Source organism: Pygocentrus nattereri, chromosome 2 (assembly GCF_015220715.1).
Source record: "Pygocentrus nattereri isolate fPygNat1 chromosome 2, fPygNat1.pri, whole genome shotgun sequence".
NCBI classification, from domain to species: Eukaryota; Metazoa; Chordata; class Actinopteri; order Characiformes; family Serrasalmidae; genus Pygocentrus; species Pygocentrus nattereri.
In genome coordinates this window covers 12996954-13020637 of record NC_051212.1, presented here as the reverse complement: position 1 = coordinate 13020637, position 23684 = coordinate 12996954, and the positions used below count along the sequence as shown (strand labels likewise).

Below are 23684 nucleotides of genomic sequence, written 5' to 3'. Positions count from 1 at the left end.
GGCCACGACTTAGTAAGGCGTGGGAACGAGATCCTAACGCGTGGCCACGACTCAGTGAACCGCGATGTCGTTCCCACGACTTAATCATCTCGTTCCCATGCTTTACTAAGTCGTGGCCACGCATTAGGATCTCGTTCCCACGCGTTAATAAGGCATGGGCACGCATTATTTTTATTTACACAGTGACCAGCAGGGCTCCATGATTTTTTTTGAGGAAATATCGGAACCAAAATGTTTACCTTGTTATGAAACTGAACGTTTGCTGCTGAATGCTGCCTTCTGACCCGCTCTGTCCCGCCTCCCAAACTCACAGAGGACTAAACTTGTTTAAGTATGTTTCATTTTTTTATAAAATTAAATTATTGAATACAGTTATAGCCGAGTTTCACTACAGAACACTATATACATGAGCTGTTGAGCAAAAAAAAATCAGACAGATAAAGAAAAACCCTATTTTCTCTAATAAAGGTGCTATTAATCACATTATAGCGCTAATATTTTCATCATTCCCAACAACGTATATGATGAAAAAACTAACAGATTGGTTTTAAAGTGGTCCATAATCTGCTTTAAATTGCCTTTTATTATAATTCTCTGATACCACTGTATGAACATGTCAGTGACTTTCCATCACTAACATCCCCCCCCACAGAGAGTCTGTTATGTGACTGGCTTGGCAGCGTTTCTGAATTTGAATCCCCTTTTGTTAACTGGACTGCGCATAGGGTCTTGCCAGCCTCCATAGGTTCTGCAATAAAGCCCCCCTGAATTATTTATTACATATTACATTAAGACTATAATCATAAATAACAATTATTCAGCTAATTCGTTTAACAGTCATTTTAGTTCATTGTTGAATATAATCCATTTGACGCATGCACTGCAGGTTTTGCAGCGAACCTCATTTTATTGTGAAGTTTTGGATAGAAACAAAAGGATTAAACGGCCAACAGAGAACTATCAGGTAGGATCTCTTCCCTCTTCATTGTCTAGGCAGACACGGCCAAGCAAGCTCTCCCACTGGTTAGGACTTCAGGAGCTGAACTGAAGGCCTAACTAACCGCTAACAGGTGGAGGGACTGACAGTGAAATCAACTAACCAAGTTTTTGATTTAGAGTGGCTGGGACTAATTTTGTTAGGAGAAAACACCACGTTAGGCCTTCTGGATGTCCTGGATGCTTCGCTGACTGTGAATATGAGTGGTAGCCTTTCAGTTACATAGGAAACAGTGGCCGTTCAGTAAAACTGCTATGAGGTATAAAAAAAAGTTAATATGTCTGTTATAAGCCTCAAATAAAACTGAGTGCGTTTTACATACATTACATACATAATGCCCGTGTTTAATCTAGAACAGCCAAGCACTATTATCTTAGTGCTAACATACTAATTAAATCCCATAATGGTGAAAACAGACATTAGCATTACTGTAGAGGTGATTTAGACTTTTTTGAAGCTTTAGTTGTTTCCATGCCCAGGTGACTGGTCAGCTCAAGAATGTAGAAGTTAGGACTGAAGATGAAGGAGGCCACGCAGTCTTTTGAAGGCCTAGCTTTAGTTGTCGCAGTTCTCCATTGCATTTCACTGTACTGAGTGACTAGCAGTGTCCTCTTGTCTTTTGCTAAGATTAACTATTAGCCAATCCAAGCACAGCAGGCAGGGTTTGTCAGAGTACGCGTGGAATATCTGGACTCAATGTGCCATCTAATGAAACAAAACAGGGATTTAATGATTTTAAGAGGAAGAGGCATCAGGTAGTCGCTAGAGGGGATCAATTTACCTACTCTAAATGTGGATCTTTCTCCCTGTTGGAAACGTCTTAATTTAAAATTGGATGTCCCTGCTTTTCCTTTCCTGGCGGTAACGTGTTTGTATTATAAATTTCAAGTTGTATTCAAGCACCATTATTGGGCTCCACTGTTACTGCCAATGGGCTACACCTGAAAGCCCTACCAAGAGAGCATTATATACCCACAGAAACAATTACAGAAGACAAAAAGCAGGTTAAAACTGATTGACTGACTGCTATGTTTTTATTAGCATGTTCTAAAACTGCCGCCGATAAGTACATCATTTGCATTGAAACACAATGTTAATGTTTACATCCTCTTCAATTTGCATTAACCACAGCAGGCTCCGTTCCTGTTTGTGTGCAGAATTAAACAAAAGAACCTGTGCAGAAAAGTCCAGCGTGGGCCGCCCAGCCTGCCTACATGTCACAGAACCCATTACAGATGTGGCACGAACTGCACTGGGCGACGACAACATGATTTTGGTGCAGCAGCAGAGGCAGGTGGACTGAGCTGGTAAAAGAAGAGGAGAGCAAACAGCAGCATAGGTGGGAGAAAGGGACAGCAGAGATGGCACCCATTCGGCTTCCTTCAGTGGAGCCAGCCAAGCTGCTTGTCACTGGAGTTCAGGTTGTATGCATGGAGTCAGTTAGCAGGTTGGGGTGGTGGCGATGTAGAGTCAGTTTAAGTGGTGTGCAGATGACATAAGGTGCTTTGTCGGTCTGAATGTTCACAGGTAGCCTTCCCTCCGGAACTGCTCCTGCAGGATGTCCTTGTACTCGTCAAAGCCGCCGTCGATGCGATGCACTCGGCCGGCCTCGCACACCCAAAGCTCCTTACACACGAGTCGGATTAGTCTCTCGTCGTGGGAGACCAGCACAACTCCGCCCTCAAGAGAACAACAGACCATCATAAACAACTACTGCATTATATTCTCTAAAGCATGGTCAAAAGTATTTTTAGTTTGTTATAAAATTAAATCACACATAAATACTTACTCAGTTTTACTTTTTAGGGTCAGCACAAAAAAGAAAAGTCGTGACCCTTGAAAGGCCACTACTGAAAGACTATAAAAATGTTCACTGACCCATAAGATTACAAAAAGAACAAGCACAAAAGCCTTGCTCCAGTGCAGACTTTTCTTTAGCCTGTCTTCTATTGTGTTCTGTTTCTGCGCCTTTACAGTTAAGCTACCTGTGACGGTGGTGCAGTGGACGGGCTTGGCGATGGGAGAACCAAAGTGATTTCAGTACAGGAAGGTTAATACAAATTTGGCCTTACTTTGAAATTATTCAAGGACTTTGCAAGAGCTTCAATTGTTTCCATGTCCAGGTGATTGGTCGGCTCGTCAAGAATGTAGAAGTTAGGACTGAAAATTAAGCAGACAATGTTAAAGATTATAATGGGATATAAACACAGTCACAGCATTGAGGAGCATCACTTATGGCATAATAATATGGTACCAAGGGCACGTTATAGCTCTGTTTGAGGTGTAATAATGGCATAAAGTAATACCCAACAACAGTTAACAAATCAGGAGTGGGGGAAAATAATCAATCCTTAGATGCATCGCAAATCTCTGCTGAAAGATTCTGAATTGATTCACAAAACATCAATCAAACTTTATATAGGATCCGTGCTTCCAGTGATACTGTAAAGTGTGGCTTGGAGAAGGGGTTTAAAAAAAAAAAGAAAGAAAAGAAAAAAAAAAAAAAAAAAGACACACATACACCCCCCCACCCCCCAAAAAAAAAAAAAAAAAATTATATATATATATATAAAAACACATTATTAGCAATAGTGTATTGGTGTTATTCGGATCAAAAAAAAGCTTCTTATAAAGTTTATGGAAAGTTTCTACGCTAAACACACATTCATGTGTGTACCACCATATGACCAAAACATTTCTGAAAGCTTATGAGATCACTGGTATAAACCATGCCTCACTATATGCATGAATGTCGGCTTTGCCGTGTTTCCACGCAGTACTCTATGGCAGGAGTCTTTTTTTTCTTAATGACATACAGGAAAATAAGAAAAAAAGTTTTACGCATCAAAATCAAAATTTGAGATGCCTCAAGAATCATTTATAAATCTATCTTGGTACCTAAAATTAAAATTTAAGTGACTCCTGAGACGCTTAATGATTCCCAACTCATTAACACTTCTATTCTAGAACCATACGGAGTTCTAGAAGTCAGAGCTGAAAGGGTTAATATAAAACAATACTTATTCTTGAGTTCTTGAATTGTCACATCTGAAAGGCAGCGTCAAATTACCAAGGCATGGTCATCTGGGCGAAAGCCACACGGCTCTTCTGTCCTCCCGAAAGGCTGGCCACTGGTCGAGTTGCCAACTCTCCACTAATACCGTATCTACCAAGCTGACGCCTGTATTCTTCCTCTGTCCGACCTGGATGCCACAAGTTAGCCGTGTGAAAGGAGTTAAAACCTGGATATTCTACTGCTGTGATTTGAGAGCTAGAAATTGAAGCAATTTTATGCCCATACTGTACCAGGGAACTTGCTGAGAAGAAGCTCCACTGAACAGACGTTGAGGTCCAGCTGATCTACATGATGCTGGCTAAAGTAGCCAATCTTAAGGTTTCTGTTGGGGAAAAGAGCAAAGTTCAGAACAAATCTTACTGTCTGGTTTTAAAAACAAAGGAAACAATTTGCTGCGGTTCACTGCTACAGAAGGAGAGATCAAACTTTCAGAGGCTTTGCTCACATATGCACGGCTGACCCAGATTATAAATTATAAATGGGGTAAAATGGCTTTTTTTAGTTAGCATGGTATTTTACTTTGTCTAACTCCCTATTAAACAGCACAATACTCACATTCTACTTAAATCATATACAGGTCCCGGACACACAAAAAAAAACGCTTGATAGAAGAAAGTTACAAGGCCAATATTCATTTTGAGTGCTCCCAAAACTGAAAATGTTTAAATATTTATTTCAAGAAACAAAAAAGCGAGGAGCATGTAAAACAGTGTGTGGTCTTTACATCTTCTTTCTTATTCTCACAGATTCTTAAACATCAGAATCAGCACTGTGGGTAAATCCTCACCTGTGGGCATGTCTGGTTCCACTTAGGGGTGTGAGCTCACCCATCAGCAGCTTCAGTAATGTGGACTTACCAGCCCCATTTTCACCTACCTGTGAGGATATAATAAGAGGAAATTAAGATTAAGAGAACCATATTAGTCCCACAATGGGGAAATTTCACCTCCGCAGTCTAACCATCCGTGCAGTAAAACACCACATACACACTAGTGAAGACACACACTAGGGGTCAGTGAGCGCACTTGCCCGGAGTGGTGGGCAGCCCTATCCGCAGCGCCCGGGGAGCAGTTGGGGGTTAGGTGCCTTGCTCAAGGGCACCTCAGTCACAGACTATCGGCTCAGAGGATCGAACCGGCGACCTTCCGGTCACAAGGCTGGTTCCCTAACCTCCAGCCCACAACTGCCCCATATATAGTAAGGACCATAAAAACAATAAATAAAAGAAACAAAAGAGAAAAGAAATAAAAGCATACAAGTCATATCACAGAAAAAGGTTTCTTGGTTTGTGTAACATTTATATATATTCTAAACTCTATTTGGCAAAACTTAAGCCTCAAAGGTACTCTTTAATAAGTCGCCGTGGAAACAGCACTTTCCTCCAGGTGGAAAAGAGAGGAAAAAAAAAAAAAACAGCTAAAAGTCTCAGTGTAACCACTCACAATGCAGATTCGAGAGTCCAGGTCAGCAGAAACACAGAGGCCTGTGAACAGACGGTGTTCAGGGCTGTAGGAGAAGTCCACTTCATCTAACTGCAGGATTGGAGGGGAGAGCTTCTCAAAGTTATCTGGAAAACTGTCAAACAAACCAGGATAATGATCAGTGTTTACTGTTTGACGGAGTAGAAAAAAGCTCCTAATCAGACGATACCAACTCACCGTAAAACTACTTCAGTTTCCTTTTCTATAGGCTTAAGTTCAGGGCTGCAACATACAAGATAAACCCAATAAGAACATGGTGATGAACAGTGCTAAAACAGATGTAGTTAGACACTGACTTACAGCTTCTCCAAAAGCTTTAGTTTGCTCTGCACCTGTGCAGCTCTGTTGGCATTGTACCTGAACCTGTCGATGAACACCTGTTCAAACAAACACAAACATTTAGCTTTTGATTTCTACAAAACCATGGCATTGACTGGTATGATTTAAACTGCCACCTTGCATGTTTGCTCACAGAAGTAATTAATAAAGGGCCCATATTCACTATTTATCTATAGAATATATATCTTCTTTCTACATACAGGTATTTTTTCCTCTGAAGTCACATTAGTTAAGCTGCCCTTATTAGTCCCACAACAGGGAAATGTCACCTCCACATTTTAACCCATCCATGCAGTGAAGCACCCATTAGTGAATGCAAACACACCAGGGGGCAGAGAGCACACTTGCCGGGAGAGGTGGGCAGCCCTATCCATGGCGCCCGGGAAGCAATTGGGGGTGAGGTTCCTTGCTCAACCTCCCGGTCATAAGGCTGGTTCCTTAATTTCCAGCCCACAACTTATGACATTTTTACGTACTAAAAAGATTTGAACTTTTGGTACAAAAAAAAATGTACATGACCATCTCTTATATATGTTATATTACATCTCTTTTGGTTGCTGTGCCTATGTGATGTATTCAAATGACCTCTTTTATGATTGGCTGTCTTGTGTTTTATTCAAAAAGCAGCCTGGGATAAAACGACGCCTTACAATATGATCTGGTGGGAATAAGCTGCTGTATGCTGAACAGGGAGATGTGCAAATGTACTGGTTTTGGTCACATCACATACATGATTGAAACCAGGCTGTTAGCTTAGGCTCCATATATACACTGTACAGACTGGAGCGTGAACTGTACACTTTCAAACTGTAACATTAGTTCAGAAAATTTTCTCATGAATTGGGCCCTTTAATGTATTCCTCTGATTCTACTTGTGTGTACATGTAAATCTATGTACCTGTGCATGTGTAGGTGCTTATACCTGTATATGTTCTCTGTACTGTAACTGAGCCTCATACTCCCTTTGCTGGTTCTTCAGTCTATCCTCTTTTGTTTTGATAAAGTTCTCATAATCACCACGGTAACTGTCTAGACGCTGTGAGTGCAGATGGATGATGTCGGTTGCAATAGCATTCAAGAAGTTCCGGTCGTGAGACACCACAAGGATGGTTGACTGCCATGTCTGAGTTGATAAGTACAAACACACAAACACTCACCAGGTTAAGGCACAGAAATGAAACTTTAACAGCAAGTACAGCCTGGCTACTTTAAAGAGTGGTGCGCAGTGCCAGGCAGAGTACTTCACCGAGTAGCACTTGGAAGTCCACCAGTATTTTAACACTGTAGCACATTGAAATGGACACGATGTTTAAGCTACCCAGTGGTTTGGCGTGAAATCCTCTATTATACAGAAACTAGAGTCAGAACTGTTTGCAGCGGCAGTGATAGGAAGCAGATTTCTGAAGAGTTAACACCTCTAAAAGTTCCTTCACAGAAAGCCAATTGTTGCCAGATGCCTGAGACATTGTTTCATGATAGTTTTGAAATAAAGCTTTGGCATAAAACATTATATACAACATAAAACAGGTTTACAATCTGAGTCAGTAAGTTTTTACGCAATGCTCCTTGCATCAATCCACTATGACTGATTTTGCTTCTCGAATCTCGAATGAATTATGTAGAAATTTGAACTAAATCAGTGGAATTCCCTTGTAGTCAAGCACTGATTTCTGTTACACAGAGAAAGGGGCTATTTTACTCAAAATAACTGGTATTTACTACTTTACTACTAAAACAAGCTAATGATTATTATTGGATTAAATAAGAGCTGAACTAGAACCAGAGCGTTAATGAATTCACCAATCTTAGTTAGAAGATACATACCTGTAAATAATTCTCCAGCCACAGAATGGCCCGGACATCCAACATGTTTGTGGGCTCTGAAAAGTAGACCAAACAGTGCTGTCAGCGCTGTCAAAGGATTTCCTCAGCAACAAAAACATTCACCTCCACAGAAATGAGTATTTACTCACCATCGAGTAACAAAAGGTCAGGCCTGTAATGTAATACCAGAAACAAAACTGAGTTTGGTCACAGAAATGATCTTAATACTAGCCAAGAGCTTTTATGAGAAGAGTTTACTCTAAACTGTCTCAGTTGGTCAGTTTGTGTTCTACCTGTGCTACGAACAAAAGCCAAAAACACATTATGGGACTCTGTACAATACAATCAAGTAAAGTTCAGCAACAGAACACGATGGTGCAACAGCAGCTTAGTGACATACAAAAATATAAACAAATAAATAAAAAACAATAATATTAACTTTGCATTAAAAGGAAGAACTTTGTATTAAAAAGGCCCAAATCACACTATAACTCAAGACATTAAAGACATCGTTTTCATATTCATATGACCATTTTTCCACCTCTTTTTATGCCTTAGACTTAAACAAGCTGTTTTTATTACTATGCTGCAAGAGGTTGTTTTATAGCTTCATTTACAAATACAGATAATGTGGACCAAAGATTGAACGGAACACTGAAACTGAGACATTGTTCACGTAACGCAGCCAACTCTTAAAAAAACATGAAGAAAGTTTAGTTTTCTGTGATTTTTTCCATGATTATATCCAACAAGTTCTAACATAATTACAAAACGCTCTAAGTTATGATTTCTTTTGTAAAAAGCACTGCACGAAGTAAAACCCCAAGTCCAATGAAGTTGGGACGTTGTGTAAAACATAAATAAAAACAGAATACGATGATTTGCAAATCCTTTTCAACCTATATTCAATTGAATACACTACAAAGACAAGATAGTTAATGTTCAAATGGATAAGCTTTGTTTTTTGCAAATATTCACTCATTTTGAATTTGATGCCTGCAACATGTTCCAAAGAAGTTGGGACAGGGGCAACAAAAGACTGGGAAAATTGAGGAATGCTCAAAAACACCTGTTTGGAACATTCCACAGGTGAACAGGTTAATTGGAAACAGGTGAGTGTCATGATTGGGTATAAAGGGAGCATCCCTGAAAGGCTCAGTCGTTCACAAGCAAGGATGGGGCGAGGTTCACCACTCTGTGAACAACTGTGTGAGCAAATAGTCCAACAGTTTAAGAACAACGTCTCTCAACGTGCAACTGCAAGGAATTTAGGGATTTCATCATCTACAGGCCATAATATCATCAAAAGATTCAGAGAATCTGGAGAAATCTCTGTAAGTAAGCGGCAAGGCAGAAAACCAACACTGAATGTCCGTGACCTTCGATCCCTCAGGCAGCACTGCATTAAAAACCGACATCATTCTGTAACTGATATTCCCACATGGGCTCAGGAACACTTCAGAAAACCACTGTCAGTGAACTGTCAGTTCGTCGCTCCATCTACAAGTGCAAGTTAAAACTCTGCCATGCAAAGCGAAGCCATATATCAACAACACCCAGAAACGCCGCCGGCTTCTCTGGGCCCGAGCTCATCTGAGATGGACTGACGCAAAGTGGAAAAGTGTCCTGCGGTCTGTCGAGTCCACATTTCAAATTGTTTTTGGAAATCATGGACGTCGTGTCCTCCAGGCCAAAGAGGAAAAGGACTGTCCGGATTGTTATCAGAGCAAAGTTCAAAAGCCAGCATCTCTGATGGTGGGGGGGTGTGTTAGTGCCCATGGCAGGGGTAACTTGCACATCTGTGAAGGCACCATTAATGCTGAAAGGTACATACAGGTTTTGGAGCAACATATGCCACCATCCAAGCAACGTCTTTTTCAGGGACGTCCTGCTTATTTCAGCAAGACAATGCCAAGCCACATTCTGCACGTGTTACAACAGCGTGGCTTCGTAGTAAAAGAGTGCGGGTACTAGACTGGCCTGCCTGCAGTCCAGACCTGTCTCCCATTGAAAATGTGTGGCACATTATGAAGTGCGAAAATACGACAACGGAGACCCCGGACTGTTGAGCAACTGAAGTTGTACATCAGGCAAGAATGGGAAAGAATTCCACCTACAAAGCTTCAACAATTAGTGTCCTCAGTTCCCAAACGCTGATTGAGTGTTAAAAGGAAAGGGGATGTAACACAGTGGTAAACACGCCCCTGTCCCAACTTCTTTGGAACGTGTTGCAGGCATCAAATTCAAAATGAGTGAATATTTGCAAAAAAACAAAGTTTATCTGCTTGAACATTAAATATCTTGTCTTTGTAGTGTATTCAGTTGAATACAGATTGAAAAGGATTTACAAATCATCGTATTCTGTTTTTATGTTTTACACAACATCCCAACTTCATTGGAAGATAAAGACAAAGCAATAACTGAAAAGAAGTACAAATGTACTCACTTGGCAAAGAGAGCTCGTGCTAATGCTAATCTCATTCTCCAGCCACCAGAAAACTCTCTGTGGAGGAACAAATGACAAGAAAATAAATATACTGCACTTAAAAGTGGTAAAATGATCAGGTTAGTTGACTGTGCTGCCCTTTAAAACATTGAAAAAATGACAGCCAGCCCCACAGACATCACCAAAATCTTACATTTATAAAACAGTAGAGCAATAAGTCAGCAAACAAATGAAAAAGTGAGTTTATAAACATGTACATGCATTACAATTTTTTTTCTCACTTGGTTGGTTGCTGTTGCATCTTGGGTGAAAAACCTAAACCTGCAAGGATAACTGAAGCTCTGAGGAGGCAAAGAAAGACAAAGTTTCATAAGTGGCACAAAATGAAATCACATGAGCACCATATTTGGATGCCGTGTGTTACTAATGTGACAGACTATTTCTCTGCCAAATGACTGAACATCACAGTTGTTAAATAGATAAATCAATGAAGGTACACAGAGATGGTTGATAAGTAAATTGAGCTGTAAACTCAATAGTAAAATCAAATTTGCTTTACCTGGCTGGTGCCTTGTCTGCTTCAATTTCTTCCAGTCTAGCATAGATTTCTGACAGACGCACGCTTTCAGACCCCTCTGCCCTAAACGGAGAAAGATTACATCAGACAAAATTTTAATCAGAAAACCTGACAGAGTTACAGAGCAAGAGAAACTGTCTGTTAAGGGAGCTGCAACTAGTGATTACCTCTACATTCAACAAGCCTCTGGACTGGTAAACAATTTATAGTCAACTTAAAATCAAAATTTATCTTATTGCATTGTCAGTTCACGTTCCTGGTCATTTTAAGCACAATTCTTGATATTCTATCTTTTTAAAAGACACAATTCTTGTTTTGTGTCTTTTAAAAGATCCAGACAAACACAATGACTCGCAATTAATTCAAATAGATTCAACTAAACAAGGTCCTATCCCGAACTTTATTGATAAGTCAACGGCCACAGAATAAGTGATCACAGAACCAGCCTTTGCTCGATTCAGTCAGTGGCAGCTCCAGTAGCAGTTCCATGAAATAGAGTGAAAATGTAGATCCACACCCAATTCTGCATGACATTTCAAAATTGCTTTCTTCACTGCTGTCAGAGAAGACATTACTATTTTCTTTTGACTGGGTTTCAACTTAAGTACAGAAATATCACCGAGCAGAAACAAAGCTGGATATAAAAACAGATCTACTTCTAAAAGAGAAGCGAGCAAAGAAGCTGTCGTTTCCCCAGAGATGCTTCACTGGAGGGCACCTCCAGAAAACATGACAATGCTCTGAGACCTACTGATGAGCATTTAGGGCAAAGCTTATCAGTGGAAAGTCAGTGAATAGTGCAATTTTAATGTCAGTACCAATCTTTGGGTGTGTTGCCAACTATTTAGACATTAAGGGCTGTGTGTTATTTTCAGAGGATAATAAAACTATTCTGCTATGCAAGCTGTACACTGACTACTTTAATTTATATCCAAGTTTTATTTCTACAGTGTTGTCCCATGAAAAGATATTAAATATCTGCAGAAATGTGAGGGGTGTACTCACTTTTGTGAGATGCTGTTTATACAACTCCATGTATATAAAACTAATTTCTGCCTACCCACCAAAAGCAGCTCAATTTGGCAGAAAACCACACAATCTGGACACTCCACCATTTTTAGGTACAACACCACTTCCTGTGGTGCTCTCAATCTGTCAAAATGACTGCATGTATTACGCCAAACAATAAACAATATACCATACAAGTAAAAGAAAAAAACCCATGTGTTTAATCTGGTGTCATCTACTTTGCTACACTCCTAACATTTAAAGGGTCGAAGGTGCTCTCATCTTGAAAACGCTCGGTCATAAGTTAGGGTTATATACTCACGTTCCGTTGGAGATGTGGGCGTTAAGCTTGCGCTCCTCTGAAAGCAGCTCCTCTCTGACCGTGTCGCTCTCTAGGACGCTCTGGAGTGCCGGAGTGTCGTCTCCTGCCACCTCTTGCTCCACGTGCAGAATAGAGATGTGGGCAGGCACGCGCAGGCTGCGGCTCGCCAGCATCTTCAGCAGCGTGGTCTTCCCCAGGCCATTCCTGCCCACCAGACCGTACCTTCGGCCGCTCGCTAAACACAGCTCAGCTCCCTGCAGCAGAGACCTGCAGCAGAGAACAGCTCTCAGTACATGCAGAGTGGGTCAGCATAAAGTACACAAACAGAATTATTAATAATCTTAATAATAATACAAATAATGACAATAAAACTAACATTTATTGCAACAATCATAAGTTTTAATAGTCAAAAAGAAAAATCACGTCAGACCCAAAAAAGGCCACTAAAACAACCTTGAATATATTTAAAATTACATAAATGAATAATTGTTATTTATTAACAATGATTTAATTATTTATACATGATGAGGCAAAGGTTTGGACAATAGTAATATATAATAATAATAATAATAATAATAATAATAATATTTAGACCCTACAACACAACTGACTGGCTGAAACACATTAATGACAGACATTCATACTAATTCAAGTTTAACCAGAAACTTTGTAATTAGAATGATGAAATGATTGTGGCTCCAAAAGAAAACTAAGTGTTTAAAATGATTCATTTACATTTGTTTTAGATATAAATTAATGCACAGGCATCATTTTATACTTGTCTTAGAAGCACTGGTAGTGTATACGTATCTACAGAAACAATAGCACAGACTGTCATATGGTCAGCATGTATAAAATATCTAACAAATATATAGAAATCACACTCACCTCTCTCCAAAAGACACATCAAAATTTTCTATGCGGATGTCGTAACTGCGATTCTTCCCAGACATGTCAACACGGCTCTCTTTCTTACTGCTAGCCTGGCTGGCAGAAGCCTCCTCCAAGACCCTTGAGGCAAATTTAAAGAGCATTTAAAATGCATGCCAACACATTTTTATAAAATGAAGAAACGTGGACTAAATCGACCTGCATTATAAATACAGAACAACGATATTGCTGCATTACAAACACAGGCAAATTAAAATAAACAAATAAATAAAAACCACACACAACAACTGCTGTGGGTCAATGTTGATGTAGCTGACACCAAACCATAAATATTTATAGAATTTTTTTTTAATTTTATTTATCAAATAATATCAAATATATTTTATTTTTGATCAAATACCTCCCAATGCTGATAAGACTCGGAGATCATCGTGTATCACTTTAAAAAATTCTAATGTTTACCATATTAGCTCAGTGTCGCCTAAACGCTCAGTTCTTCTGATGTACAACAAAAACATCATCCAATACCGAATTTAATATATTGCTCAAATCTAAACATCTGTTCAATGACAGTACGACTCCAAAAATCATCACGCATCCCATAACTTAACATCGGACATGATAATCAAAATATGCCCAGAAAACTCCTCAGGATATTTTTAACCATTTAACAAATACAACAAAAGCCTTTGTGTACTGTATTATTCGCTATAGTCTCCACTTACACATTAATGTGTAAATAGTCCCTTCAGTAACATTTATGAGTTCAGTTTATTTAAAAAAATAACTTAATCCTTCCAAACTGAACTAAAGCTACTGTGAAATCTGAGGTTGCACTGTTGCCTAAAGAATCACAACAAAAGAGAATCACTGAGATTTACATTCATTCAGCACATCAACATCAATCCAACTTACGAAAATCTTATCTACAGTGTACAACAAATCTGTGGCACTTACAGTGGGTTTGACGGTTTCTGGGAGTCTTTTTCATTTCTCCGCTCGTGCTTTGCCCTCAGTTTGGCCTCCGCCTTCTCCAGCTTCTTGGCATCCACAGTCTGAGCTCATGTTTTTTTCAGTGGGAGGAAACAACAGCAAGATGAGCAAGAAAAAGCATCTTTTGAATCCGGGAGGCCACATTATGAAGCAGAATTCACTGGTAAATGAGCCAAGTGTTTGGATTTAAGGTGGCAGCTTTGTTAGCACCTTAACTTTAACCCATATGTTAACCTGATAACTATACATCATTTTACAGCATAGTCCCAGAGGATGGTACACTTCACACTGCAGCGCTCCCCCCACTGCAGTTAATCTGATAAAGCTCTGCTGCTTTGAATCAGGCATTTCAGAGAAAGGAGATGACTTACTCTGGCATACTAAACCAATCTAAACCTTTAGGTTAGGGCAAACAGAAATGAAGAGATGTTTTTCCAAATAACAGAAGCAGACACTGTGTATCTTACCGTACTCTGGCTTCTCTTCACCATCCAAATGCCCTGCACCTCGTTTGTAGCCGATCCTGATAAAACAGAGCAGATGAGAAAGATGAAGAGTCGAGAGATATAAAGCATTTTGTTTTAACTTTGTAAGCAGCCCAGGTAATCTTTCATTTTTGTACACTGAGCAAAACTGCTTTATATTCAAGCCTCCAAAAGCCTTGTTCTAGTAGCTGATTTATAATAGTATGTTAATCCATGAAGGCTCAAAATAACCCCCTGCTTTCACGCTGATGTCTGAAACACAGAGTGTTTACATGCACTCAATAATCAGGTTTCTGCAGTTTTTCAAATGGTCATGTAAACAGCACCCTCCAATTTCTTAGATCGGTCTAGAAATCTGATTAAGAAATCTGATAGAGAGAGCTGGATTTTAGCTGAGTAATCATATTTCTCAGTGCATGTAAACTCTTACTCCGATTTCTTTGGTTTCTCTGGCAGCAAAACACGTTTGGAGTGGCGCTGAAACCGAATACATGCGTGACGAAATGAAGGATTTAAATATTCTTCTGGAATCTTCTAGAGGCAAGTTCATATTTTCAGGTAAAGCGGCACAACGTTTTTTTTTGTTTTTTTTTTTGAAGCTCGTTTTTTACGTCATGTCTTCTTCTGTGAGTTTACTGGCCGGCTGCAAAGCAGAAATCCAATTACTGCCTGACTCATGCAGACCGGTAGTTTTCACATTACCTGATTACTTAAGTGTATATAAACGTGTTGATTACTGACAAAATCAGATTTTCTGCAGTTATTGGATTATTAAGTGCATGTAAACGCAGTCGCTGTTTCATTACGGCTTTGTCTTAAAACATTTTTTAAACCCATTCATGGCAGAGAGGTCTATGCAGGGCAATACCCTGACTAGTAGTTTCCAAAGAGCAAAGTATTTTGGATTAACCAAAATACTTTGGGGGGGGGGGACATGGTGGGGGGGCGGTGGTACCTGGTGGAATTCCCCTTCACACGCTTCATCAGAAGCTCTACAAACCTGCTTTTGGCATGAATAATTCAAGACAATGGGATAAACCCTGCTCTGGAGCACACTAACCTACAATTGCATTAACAGATCTGTTTCATCCTATCTGAGATTTAATAGCTAATTTCAAAGTTCACAATGTGACTCTCAGAAAATCAAATTTCAGGGATCAGCCCTGGAACCATACGTTACTAAATGGGAATTCTGGAGCAGCTCCAAGAGCTTTAAGGAATATAACTGAGCCAAAATGATCTGACACAGAACGACCAAGCAAAAAATGCATAAATCACACTGCTAAGCACTGAGGTTACGTTTTGCTGACTGTCTTCAGTGTTCAGTACACTTTATGTGGCCACTACACTGTGGTACTCACTCATTTACAAAAACCTGCTAAAACGGATGAATAGACAATGAGCTTACCAGATTCCGCAGAGATCTGAGACAGCTGCACGGGAGCATCGAGCAGCACCTGCCTTTGGTTTGAGTGGCAGTTAGTCCTGCAAGAGATACAAGGGATGACGCCAGGCCACAAAGAGATACTATACCAAGGATCAAGTGTTGTTCTGGCCGACTAAGGAACAACTGTAACTGTTAACTCATGCCGCGGAATTCGACTGCCAGCCTGGCGTGAGGAACTTTGTGTAGTCATTCCTTTGTTGTAAGTGGACCGACTAGGGGAAAAAATCATATACTGAAAAATCCAAGAACAATGTAAGATACTGGCCCTTTAAAATGCATTTCAGACTTTTTAGAGATGTCAGACGAGTATGGGCAGCGCCGATGTGATGTGGTTTTGGAAGGGAAATAGCTAATCAACTAGTTTGTTTTTACAACTGTTAGCTTTAAGTGACATTATGTTGCCTGGGCAGCACTTCTTCCATTTAGGTGTTTTTCAGAAAGAAGAGACCACAGATGGTCCTCTTGCTTTCTAGTGGCTCACACATCTGAGGTTCACAAATTGCCAGGTTAAAGTCCAGCTGGATGAACCTGGAGCGAGTGCAGCACGACACTTCCACATCAACTCAGGAAGAGCTTGTTAATTAGTTCATTATTTGCATCAGTTATGTTGGGAACAGAGGAAACTCTTAATTGGGCAGCAGTACATCTGGGCCTGGACTGAGGCCCAGTACACACGTACATGAGTGTTCTTCTGCAACAACCACTTCTTTTTCAATGTTGTCCCACCAAGTAAAGGTGCAACCAGGTCTTGTCCAAAACCAGCGACTCTGGCGGAAGGGCCTGTGTCGTGGCAGTGCTGGAAATAGCAGTGATCTCTGTAGTGCATGGGTGTAGTGCAAAAAAATGTTTTTATCTGATTTTCAATTAATGCTGTGCTGTAACTCAAACTGGCCACTGTTTACTCAAAATGCACAAAAAATTTAACAGTAAAATACAGACACCTGTAGTAGACCTTAAAATATTCCATGAATACTTCAAATTTAAACGTCCCCAGTTGCTCAGTCTTTTAAACCGACCTATTTACTTGAACTGGACGCCTGGCATCTTTTCTTTGCTGCAAGTTCATTAAGACTTGGGCTCAGTTTCTGAGCTGCTGAGCTGACGTTAAGTGTTCATGTTGGTTGAACTGCAGCTGAAAAGCATTTTGGTGATATGACTGGTGTGGAATTGTGCAGAATTGAGGTGTAACTGACGTCCCCTAAATTGTTGTTGGGGTAGGAGAGTCAGAGAGCATTAATGCTGCAGCACACTGTGAAACAGGCTAATATTTACAGAAAATTTAAATACTTCTGCAGGCCAGACAGGATTGTGCGGTGGGCCTGATCTGGCCACAGGCCTTCTGTTTGACATGTGGGCTTTAGTGCATAAAATCATCCTCACGTAAACAAAAGAGATAAGAGCGCAAACTCTTGATGATACAAGCCAAAAACTCTGTTTTCTACTTGGCAACACTGGAACGGGGGTTTCTAAATATTTTCAAGCTGGAAGGAACTTTGCAAAAGATCAGTTTTCAGTGATCTAAAATATAGTTTGCATGTGGACAAAAGGCCAAAACAGAAATAGCTGTTTTTAAAAAATGCCTGTGTATGTGCGGACAAGGCCTGAGAAACACTGTTCTATCTTTGCTAAATAAGCAGCAGTTCCATCCGACCAAAACACTGAATTTAATACAATAAAGTAATAATAAACTCACTTTTTTAGTCATACGCTTTGATCAATTTGTAGGCAATTCTTTAGGTATATAGTCAATCAAGCTCAGAGAACATATGGACCAAATGAATGGGGACAAGAATGGGTCAATATGGAGCCAGTACAATTTGGAAATACATGAATGCAAGAGGGAGCTACCAAAATTTCTTTTTACAGGATGCAACAGGATCCAAGACATCTCCCTGCATTTTTACCTGCATAAGTAAAACACCACTCGTTACGGAGGACAATTTGCGAGTTACACAAAAAGCAACCCGTTATTTGTGTATCCAGGGGCTTTATCGCTGAATCTCTCCTGAAATTTGAAAATTTGTACACTTGATTTTAATACAAGCATAGCATAGTGTATTAATATGAAAAGTATATATTTGCACTGTGATTTCTGAAAACTATTTAAAGTCCTATTTAGCAGACGTATTAGTTTTGTCTTGGCGTTTCACTTCGCTGTACATGCATCTGCGCGTCACTATGTTTTAACAAACCTAAAAGGTGAACACCACTTACAGCTTGAGTGTGTTAAACAACTGGAGACAGATACTTCGGACGTCATCTTCATTTTTGTCAGCGGCTACCTCCTGGAGAACCCCACCGACGGCATCGAACACTTCCTCTCCGTCTTCAAAATCCGAACCGCCACTGTCCAGCACTCCTGCGGCACAGCAAGACACACAGTAATCACAAGGCGCCCAGTAGGATGCACTGCCTGTAGAGTACATGAGGGCTACCTTCTGGTCCTTATGTTCTTACAAGCACAACAGACAACGAGAGTCAGGCAGTCTTGTGCTCACAAAGCAATGATGGCCCTACGGTCGTTGAGAAGTGAGGATGTTATTGAACCTTGGAGTTTCTTCTGTCAGTTAGAAAGACCTTTAAATTGTATAAACTGACTTTTGCCAGAAGAAGCCATTCATGTTCCTCAATTCTCAGTCAGTGAAGACCAGAGACAAGCTCCTCACCGGTGCCCTTTTCTTGAGAAACTCATTTAAATCGAGAAATTCAATTAAAGGAAAACCGATCCCATCAGGGTGGGCGGAGAAATCAAGAGGAAAAGGTCATGGATGTTGTTAGATCTACTGCTTGTACTCCGGACTTCCTTTATTAGCTCTTTTAAATAACTTGAATGCCACACTGTGGCCCACTGGTGACCTGATATTTGTGACCATCAGGAGCAGAACAATCGTGACATTTCACTGCAATTTCCACATCTGCCCACACTAATTTCAGTTCTGTTAATCATCCATAAATTACATAAATTCCTCACAGTGCATGGTGGATTAATCACGGTGAACTTTCAGGCACACAAACACAGCGGAGAAGAACTCAGCGCAGTTTTCATCATCAGCCATTCAAAGCTAAAAAATATTTTAATATGTAATGACGGACTTAGAGGTCCAGCTGAAAAGAATGAGTCACCAGAAAACATTGAATTACCCTAAACATAATCAATCAGCCAAGATATACTTGGTGTCTTGACATCTGCCTCTTTAGCTTCACGCTGAGGCTACAACTGTAATAAAACAGGAGTCTAATCAGATCAAAACAAGTTTACCATTAGTACAAAACTGAAAAAGCAACTTTGGATATGCTTTTTTTTTTTTAAGACATGGATTAATAAGAATAAACTTTACATTTTTTTATTTCCTTTTTTGGGGGCTAAACTGTTCCTTTAAGTTAACATACAACCCCAGTTCCAATGAAGTTGGGACGTTGTGTAAAACATAAATAAAAACAGAATACGATGATTTGTAAATCCTTTTCAACCTATATTCAATTGAATACACTACAAAGACGAGATATTTAATGTTCAAATGGATAAACTTTATTGTTTTTTGCAAATATTCACTCATTTTGAATTTGGTGCCTGCAACACGTTCCAAAGAAGTTGGGACAGGGGCGTGTTTACCACTGTGTTACATCACCTTTCCTTTTAACAACACTCAATAAGCGTTTGGGAACTGAGGTCACTAATTGTTGAAGCTTTGTAGGTCGAATTCTTTCCCATTCTTGCTTGATGTACAACTTCAGTTGCTGAACAGTCCGGGGTCTCCGTCCTCGTATTTTGTGCTTCATAACGCGCCACACATTTTCAATGGGTGACAGGTCTGGACTGCAGGCAGGCCAGTCTAGTACCCACACTCTTTTACTACGAAGCCCCGCTGTTGTAACACGTGCAGAATGTGGCTTGGCGTTGTCTTGCTGAAATAAGCCGGTATTTCAGCAATAATATGCTTACTTGCAGAGATTTCTCCAGATTCTCTGAATCTTTTGATGATATTATGGACTGTAGATGATGAAATCCCTAAATTCCTTGCAATTGCCCATTGAGAAACATTGTTCTTAAACTGTTGGACTATTTGCTCACACAGTTGTTCACAGAGTGGTGAACCTCACCCCGACTGAGCCTTTCAGGGATGCTCCCTTTATACCCAATCATGACACTCACCTGTTTCCAATTAACCTGTTCACCTGTGGAATGTTCCAAACAGGTGTTTTTGAGCATTCCTCAACTTTCCCAGTCTTTTGTTGCCCCTGTCCCAACTTCTTTGGAACGTGTTGCAGGCATCAAATTCAAAATGAGTGAATATTTGCAAAAAACAATAAAGTTTATCCGTTTGAACATTAAGTATCTTGTCTTTGTAGTGTATTCAATTGAATGTAGGTTGAAAAGGACTTGCAAATCATCGTATTCTGTTTATATGTTTTACGCAACGTCCCAACTTCATTGGAATTGGTGTTGTACAATACCGACTCAATGAGAAGCAAACAACACTATATTTGAATACAAGTAAAAACTCCTCCAGTACTGAGCTCCATACAGAACTGCAGCGGAGCTTCTCAGCACATCCAGCATCTATACAGCTCATCAGTACAAGGGCTTGAGTTTGTTAGATGGTGGTGTTCTCCTTTTGGCCTATAAAAAACAGATAAACCTCCAGAGTGAGAAGCACAGGTAACAGTAAATTAGCCCTGTTTAATTAAACCCAAAAATGAATAAGACGCTGACTGAGGAGGACAGAATAAAGTTTAAGTGTAGTTTTACAGAATCTGACCGCTCGTCTTGTGGGAGGTAACGTAATATCTGATGAAATGGCCGGACGCTACTGTCTTAAAGAGGAACTCCTATGACTTTCTTTCTTTGAGATGTAAGCGGAGTCATTCAGGGTGGTTTGATGTAAAAGGCTTTGCTCTAGACCAACTTCCTGAGCCCAAACTGGCAGAACTCTTCACACTGGTGTTGATGTGAACCAGATGTCTGAAGAGTTCAGTGCTTCTGAAAACTCCCTCACAGAGTTACTTCATAGAGTATTTAGATATACGCTACTTGATGTCTGACACGCTGTTCTATGATAAAGCTCTGGCTGTTAAATGTACTGACATGTGTAGGTTCACTGGTGGTTTCTGACAGAAACTAATAGGGCTAATCTCGTGCTGTGGACTTCACAACCTCTGGTTCCCATCACCGCCACTGTAATGAAACCCGAGTCTGAACGTTTCTCTACTATTAATTACTTTACATCGAGCCACTGTGAGCGGCTTCGTTTCCATGTCAAGTACTGCATTATTCAGAAATTTGGGGAAAGTGGTGGAATTCCCCTTTAGTCTAGTCATAAAAACCCTGCCTGACTAACCTCGTCCGGCTGCCTGACGGCAGTTACTGGCCGTTAGCGCGCTAAGGAGCTAGCCAGCTGTCTGCCAGCGCAGTAACCATCTAACCAGGCACCTCCTGACCTGCACACAAGCCACACTCCGCGTGGATTCGGTGAAACGCCGATTTAAAGACCTCCGCGTCTCTCTCGAAGCGCCTGAACGCCCCGGCGCCGCTGACTAACGTTAATACGGCCATGTAGCTTAGCTTAGCCGGCTAATCCGCGCCCACAGACCGAACTGCTCTACCGAGCCGTGCAGACTTTCGCGGCGCGGCTGAGAGCGGCCCGCGGAGCGACGCTTACCGGTGATATAGTCAAATACTTCGGTGTCAATTTCGGGAAACTCGCTCTTCAGGATGTCCACGTATGTCGCCATGATACGAACCGGTCCCTGCCGCTGTGGAGCCTCACTCAGCTGCGCTCCCACACCGCGCCGCATTGTGGGAAATGTAGTATTACCGACAGCGCAGCCGTGCTAGCTAAGCTAGCTCTCCGAGGAGTGGCCAACACACATCCTCAAGCCAAAAGTGGTGAAATAAAGACTCAAAAGTAAAAAAATAACGCATTTCTGAGGAGGAAGGCAAAAGTACCGGGCCAGAAACACCCTTTAATCGGGGTAAAATAAAATGATAACCCAAACAAAAATCTGATCTATGGCAATATGTTTTTCAAATATGCGACTTACATTTGTTTACATGGATTTCCCTTATGTACAACTAATGTTAGTCGCTTATGGACGTATATATGACGAATATGCCAAATAATCTGGGATTAGGCATTTTCAAATAGGGGCCATATATTTCAGCCATATACAGACATAGACGTACCACACATATTTAACAATATATGATAGAAAGAGTTCATATGTAACAATCAATTATTCCTGAATAGATGGCAGCAGCAGTCTAAACTCGTATGTTTCCTGTTAAGTGAAATAATTCATCTTACTAATAAAACTCATACACACTATGTCACTCATACACACTATGTTACATAAGGTTTTTAAGCACCTTCTTTCTTTCCTCCACACTCCCTAATGAAGTGAAAATTAGCATAATGGCTACATAACACCACACACACACACACACACACACTAGTTCTGATATACTGTTAGTTGTCATCGCTTTTACACAGAAGTATTCATTCCTGCAGTGCCCTTCTCCCTCAGCAGGAGAACCAAGTTTGCCAGTAGAAGGAGCCACACACCCACTACATCAGGGATACTCCCAGACTGGGGGAGTTAGGAACCGCCGGCAATGATGATACAGGGTCTTGTTGAAAAATGTGTGGTCCTCATTCTTCTTTCTCAATGTTCAAGGGTGACATCAGCAGAGGAGACGATGGCAGGCAGGAACAAGGAGTCAGATTGAGTGCCAGAAGTCATCATGAGTGGAGTGGTTTCAAGAAAAAAAAAAAAAAAGCAGCAAACTACTTAAATTGAACTTTAATGGGTTTCTCCTAGAAAAAAAAAAAGCAGCAAACTACTTAAAGTGAACTTTAATGGGTTTCTCCTAGAAATGCAATACTCTTTCAAAAAATATACTAGACATATCTCCACTAATATAAATGTCTTGAAGCTTGTCATCTGCCCATTACTCAATATTTTGCACCAATTAAACTAATGGATATATACACTGCTCAAAAAAATAAAGGGAACACTCAAATAACACATCCTAGATCTGAATGAATGAAATATTCTTATTGAATACTTTGTTCTGTACAAAGTTGAATGTGCTGACAACAAAATCACACAAAAATCATCAATGGAAATCCAATTTTTTAACAAACGGAGGCCTGGATTTGGAGTCACACACACAATATATTGGAAAAACACACGACAGGCTGATCCAACTTTGATGTAATGTCCTTAAAACAAGTCAAAATGAGGCTCAGTGTTGTGTGTGGCCTCCACGTGCCTGTATGACCTCCCTACAACGCCTGGACATGCTCCTGATGAGGTGGCGGATGGTCTCCTGAGGGATCTCCTCCCAGACCTGGACTAAAGCATCCGCCAACTCCTGGACAGTCTGTGGTGCAACGTGGCTTTGGTGGATGGAGCGAGACATGATGTCCCAGATGTGCTCAATCGGATTCAGGTCTGGGGAACAGGCGGGCCAGTCCATAGCTTCAATGCCTTCATCTTGCAGGAACTGCTGACACACTCCAGCCACATGAGGTCTAGCATTGTCCTGCATTAAGAGGAGCCCAGGGCCAACCGCACCAGCATATGGTCTCACAAGGGGTCTGAGGATCTCATCTCAGTACCTATTGACAGTCAGGCTACCTCTGGTGAGCACATGGAGGGCTGTGCTGCTCTCCAAAGAAATGCCACCCCACACCATTACTGACCCACTGCCTAACCGGTCATGCTGAAGGATGTTGCAGGCAGCAGATCGCTCTCCCCGGCGTCTCCAGACTCTGTCACGTCTGTCACATGTACT

The 23684-nt window shown here is 40.7% G+C and overlaps 1 protein-coding gene across 1 annotated transcript; it reads right to left on the bottom strand.

Moving 5' to 3' along the window:
- Positions 1-2002: 2002 nt before the first annotated feature.
- Positions 2003-21723, bottom strand: abcf3 (ATP-binding cassette, sub-family F (GCN20), member 3). The gene is made up of 21 exons (XM_017713603.2): positions 21547-21723; positions 18101-18245; positions 15848-15924; positions 14422-14477; positions 13919-14016; positions 12959-13081; positions 12071-12337; positions 10723-10803; positions 10445-10504; positions 10164-10220; positions 7867-7889; positions 7718-7773; positions 6816-7016; positions 5855-5931; positions 5732-5776; positions 5516-5648; positions 4861-4949; positions 4304-4395; positions 4068-4200; positions 3070-3157; positions 2003-2677 (listed from the first exon to the last, which is right to left on the bottom strand). The coding sequence occupies exons 1-21, from the start codon at positions 21680-21682 to the stop codon at positions 2519-2521; spliced, it is 2196 nt and encodes a 731-aa protein (XP_017569092.1). The 5' UTR covers positions 21683-21723; the 3' UTR covers positions 2003-2518.
- Between the last annotated feature and the right edge of the window lie 1961 nt (positions 21724-23684).